General features: G+C 35.3%; 1 protein-coding gene across 1 annotated transcript; it reads left to right on the top strand.

Annotated features, from left to right (window-relative positions):
- The first annotated feature begins 126 nt into the window (after positions 1-126).
- Positions 127-3,048, top strand: LOC107450180 (uncharacterized). Its single transcript, XM_071176894.1, has one exon. The coding sequence runs from the start codon at positions 127-129 to the stop codon at positions 3,046-3,048; it is 2,922 nt and encodes a 973-aa protein (XP_071032995.1).
- The last annotated feature ends 2,604 nt before the right edge of the window (positions 3,049-5,652 follow it).

Genomic DNA, 5,652 nt, shown 5'->3' with positions numbered 1-5,652 from the left:
GTTAGAAGTTTTTGGGAGATAGAAAATATAGAAAATGAAATTATTGAGAGTAAAGAAAAAATTATTTGTGAAGAACATTTTAAAAACAACTGTGCTAGAAATTCTGAGGGACGGTACATAGTAAAGATGCCTTTAAAAGAGGATCCTCAGCATTTGGGAAAATCTAAGGAGTTTGAGTTGAAGAAATTAAATCTGATGTGGAAACGTTTAATTAAGGAGCCAAATTATTTATCTTTATATAAAGATTTCCTTCATGAATATTTAGAGATGGGACACACGTCAGAAATTTCGGATGATGAGGAGGAAGAAGCCACTTACTACATTCCCCATTTAGGAGTTTACCGCCCTGATAAGCAATCAACTGTCCTAAGAGTTGTTTTTAATGCGAGTTATCCTACCTTAGCTGGTAACTCCTTAAATTCTTTGCAATTAAATGGAGGCATAGTTCAGAGTGATTTATTTTCCATCATGACAAGGTTCCGTAAATATGTCTATGCATTCACAGCAAACATTAAGAAAATGTACCGAATGATCTTAATTCATCAAAGCCAAAGAAAATTGCAGCGTATTCTTTGGAAAGAAAAAGAGAAAGGACCTGTCAAAACCTACGAGTTGAATACCGTCACTTACGGTACGGTGTGTGCACCATTTCTATCAACTCGTACATTAAAGCAAATAGCTATTGATGAAGGAGAAAATTATCCTCTTGTTGCTCCAGTCATTGAAAATGATTTCTACATCGATGATGTGTTGACCGGCTCTGATAATTTAACAACTGCAAAGGAACTTAAAAATCAGTTAATTGGTATTTTAGGAAATGCTGGCATGCAACTCCACAAATGGCATAGCAACTGCGCAGCGTTAGTTTCTGATGGTGAAGAAATATATAATTTTACTAATTGTGATGGAACTCAAGTGCTAGGAGTTTCCTGGAGTCCGAAGAAAGATAGTCTTTATTTTAAAGTTACCTGTAGTGCATCACATAGAAAAGACTCGAAGGTTACGAAGCGTTGTGTCTTATCCACAATTGCACGCCTTTTCGACCCCCTTGGATTGCTTGGACCAGTAGTGTCAAAAACAAAGATATTTTTGCAACAGCTATGGTCTTTAAAACTGGACTGGCATGAAGAACTACCTGAGAAACAAGTCCAAGAGTGGAAAAAGTTTGTCGAAGCTTTAGAGAGTGTTAACAACATGGAATTTGATAGATGTATACTTACAGAGGGAGCTGACATGATTGAAATTCATGGATTCGCCGACGCGTCAGAGGTTGCTTACGGTGCTGTTGTTTACTGTAAGTGTGTTAAAAATGGTCAAGCAGCGACTATCAAATTGATTGCTAGCAAAAGTCGTGTATCACCTTTGAAAAGAGTAACCATCCCAAGACTAGAACTCTGCGCCTCACTGCTTCTAGCCAAATTAGTGAAAAAAGTGATAAAAGCTCTTGATTTGCCTATACCCAACATTTACTTATGGAGTGATAGCATGATTGTGCTTTCTTGGATACTTAAGGAGTCATTTCTACTTAAGACTTTCGTAGCCAATCGTGTATCCCAGATTCAAGACTTAACTAACATTGACAGTTGGAGATATGTACCATCAACTGAGAACCCTGCAGACATTATCTCCAGAGGTCTCGATCCTGATAAACTTTCACAATGTAGATTGTGGTTTGAAGGACCAAATTTCTTGTGTAACAGTGAATATCCAAATAGAGACATTCCATCCAGAGTTATTGAAGATGAATTTTCTAATGAATTTAAACCATCTAGTGACTTTAATTGTTTTATTAGTGATAATGGTAATTTTCTTGATAATTTTCTGGAAGTTAGTAATAATTATAGTAAACTCATTCGTGTATTAAGTTTTGTATATAGGTTCATCGATAATTGTCGGAGCACTTATGACACATCAACTGGGTCTTTGTCTCCAGATGAACTTAAAAGAGCTGAACTGAAATTGGTAAGTTTAGTGCAGAAACGGGAGTTCAGCAAGGAAATCAGAGATTTAGAAATTACAGGTGAAGTTTCAAAGCAGAGTAAGGTAAGAAATTTATGTCCTTTCATTGATAAAGAAGGTCTCTTAAGAGTAGGTGGACGTTTGTCCAATAGTAATTTGTGCTTTGACAAAAAATTCCCATTGTTGTTACCAGAAAAACATAAATTAACACAATTGATAATTATTAGTAATCATATTAAGAATTTACATGTTGGACCTCAAACATTATTGTTTATTATAAGGCAAAGATTTTGGCCAATCAATGGCAGATCTATTTGTAGAAAAGTAGTTCGTGAGTGTTTGTCGTGCTTTAAAGCTAAACCAATAACTTGTGATCAACTTATGGGTGATCTACCCAAAAGTCGTGTGAGTCAAAACTTTCCATTTGCCATTTCAGGTGTGGACTTTTGCGGTCCATTTACAATTAAATACAAGAACCAACGGAAAGGTACTTTTCAAAAAATTTATGTCGCGATTTTTGTATGTTTCGTCACAAAAGCGATTCATTTGGAGCTTGTGACAGAGTTGAGCTCTCAAGCATTTATAGCTACATTAAAGAGATTTTTTTCGCGTAGAGGAAAAAGCAGTATTCTGTACTCAGATAATGCGACTAATTTCGTTGGGAGTAATAATGAGTTACAGCGATTATTTAGCTTAGTTAAAAATCCTGATAAGAGTTTATGTAATTATATGAGTCATGAAAATATCAAATGGAAATTTTTGCCACCTAGGAGTCCGAATTTTGGAGGGCTCTGGGAAGCTGGAGTGAGATCCTTCAAATATCATCTGAAAAGAGTAGTGGGTGATAAGAAATTAACTTATGAAGATTTTTTGACTGTAACTACTCAAATTGAGTCCGTTTTAAACTCAAGACCGCTTACCCCGTTATCTTCAGATGCCAATGATTTGAGCGTTCTCACTCCAGGCCATTTCCTGATCGGAAGACCGTTCGCATCAATTGTTGAACCAGATGTAACCAATGTATCTGAAAATAGGTTGAGTTTATGGCACAAAACCACTAAATTCGTGCAATTAATATGGAAAAAGTAGCACAAAGATTATTTGTCAACTTTGCAACAAAGGTCGAAATGGTACATTAAGAAACAAAACATTAAACCTGGACTTATGGTTTTGATAAAGGAAGATAATTTGGCTATATGTAATTTTCCAATTGGTAGAATTGTGGANTTGTGGAGGTCTTTCCGGGAAAGGATGGCAGAGTTCGTGTTTGTAGTATTAAAACAAACAAAGGGATCTTTAAAAGGCCCATTTCCAAGATTTGTTTATTGCCAATTGAATGAATATTTTTTTAAAAAAAATTTATATTACTTTTCATAATCATGTAAAATGTGAAATTTATCGTGTAATAGTAATTGTTAGTATAGTAATATTTGTGTAGTTGTAGTAATATTGTTGATTGTTAAAACAATGCAACGCCCGGCGGTATGTATCCGCACGGATTTGTAGCGCCACCTAGTATAACTTGTAACACTGAGTGAGAGAGAGTGTGTGTGGAAGGAGAGTTGTAACGAGCTACAAAAAAGCTCTCTTCCAAATAATAATAAATAAATATTGTGCAAATATACAGTCCGCTTCTTTTTGTTTATTGAGCGAGTTCATATTTACCTGAGCGTCGACAATACCAATTGAGCAGGATGTTAACAAGACGTACGAGGGTTTCAAAAGTAAAAGAAAAACGAGAAGTCTCGAGAAAGCACGGGGCCTTCCAAAAAAGCTTTAGAAAGGGAAAAAAGCTAATTGAAAGCTCAGTTTTCCAATTAATCTGTCACCGGATATATTTTGAGAAACTGCAGGACGCAAGTGAGCAGTCATGTCCAAGATCTGGTCCACAGTTGGTTGCATTTGGTTTGCGTGGCGTTTATAAAATGTATCGTGTACAACATTAACTGTATAATGAAGAGCTCCATTCTTTCTCATAACAGTTCTAAATTTCCACCTTGTATTAGGTGAACGATTGCCTCGAATAGCCACTTTGTTACCTTTGTGAATGATATGATCTTCAAAAGTATAAGTGGTTTTTCTGATCTTCTCATTGACTCGCTCGACCAAGTCAGGGAGAACAAGATCTGTTCTACTTCTAATGTTCCTCTGGTAGAAAAGCACAGCCAGGCTAATCATAGTTGTCATATTAGGAGCCTTGCAATATTGCATAAAGAAGATTTTATCCTTTTGCTGGGTATTTCCTGCTAAGTTCTACATGACACAGAGTGTTTACTTTATAATGTGTATACATAGCGCTCTGCTTTCGCCCGTTGCTGGATGGTTTGAAATCGGCGCAAGTTTTATGCCTTATGCCATTGCTTCGTATAATTGTTTGGAAATCCAGTGGAAGTAAAATGCGTACCGTTGTCTGAAACTAAAACTACAGGTAGTCCAAACAGTGAAAAACAGTCTCAGAGACATTAAATTATTTTGAACGAGTTGGCTGTCTTCATAGGATAAACTTCAAACCATTTTAGTGGGCGTCAGCAATGAGTAGAAGCATCCTTTCAAATAGAGGTCCTGCAAAATCAATGTGCACTCTTTCCCATGGTGCACACAGAGATATTTCCATTGATGAACTTTTGCTTTTACTGGGTCCGTTTTGAACCTAGCACAATCCAAACGGTTTTTGTTGAATTTTCTATGTTCTCATCAATGTCTTGCCAGGGCGCGTACTATTTGACAAGTACTTTCATTTTTACTAAACCAAGATGCTCATGATGCAATTAATCTGATATTTTTGCTTTGTAGCAGTCTGAAACTTTTTGCCCATACATAATACACCCATCCTTTAAGATATACTTCTCCTTCCTTTTTAACTGGCCTTCATACTGTAATATTTTCAAAATTAAAAGTTTCAAATATCAATTGAATTGAGTGGCTTTTGCTAAATCTTTGGAAGTAAAGGGTAAAGTTTCAATTTAAGAAATTTGATATACTGCAATATCATTCTTTATTTACAGTTCCTGAGATTTTGACGGTGAACGTGATAAGCATGGAAAATATCCAAACACTAAATAAGAAATCAAAATTCAATATTTTCTCAAGAAATTTATATGCTTAGAAAGAAACATTTGAAATTTCAACATAAGTTGCTGTTGTCATTAAGGTAGGTATTTAATTTCAATAGCAATACAATTAACAAAGACAACATTCAATTACAGTGAACTCTCACTTATGCACCGGTGTAAGGGGCCAAGAGAAAAAAGCGCATAAGTGAAAGAGGCGCATAAGTGAAAAACTTCAAAATTCTGAAACGCATCGTAAATTGCAGTGACAATATGAATAAATATGTTTCTAAAGACTAAATGTTAATATTTATACTGTTTTGGTATTTACTATGACGTATGTACAAAGAAAAAATTTAACATACCTTAAGACAATTTATTTTCTTACAAAATAACTTTAATACATGTTTGTATTTGCTTTTGCCGAAGTATTTCAAAAACAGTGTTTTCCAGTTCATATAAATGGGATAAGGGGGAGTTTCAGAAGCAACATTAAATTGTAAATAGTCACGAATCGTGTCTAAAGCTTCCAATACTGCTGTGTGATTTGGAGGAACTTCATCATCCTCGTCAGTATCATCCACCACGTTGTATAAAAGAGGTGGTGCATAAGTGAGAGGTCACTGTATAATATTTATTTCAG

The sequence above is a fragment of the Parasteatoda tepidariorum genome, unplaced genomic scaffold, assembly GCF_043381705.1.
Source record: "Parasteatoda tepidariorum isolate YZ-2023 unplaced genomic scaffold, CAS_Ptep_4.0 HiC_scaffold_3077, whole genome shotgun sequence".
Lineage (NCBI taxonomy): Eukaryota > Metazoa > Arthropoda > Arachnida > Araneae > Theridiidae > Parasteatoda > Parasteatoda tepidariorum.
The sequence above is the reverse complement of the archived record's forward strand: the minus strand, read 5'-3'. Positions and strand labels throughout refer to the sequence as shown.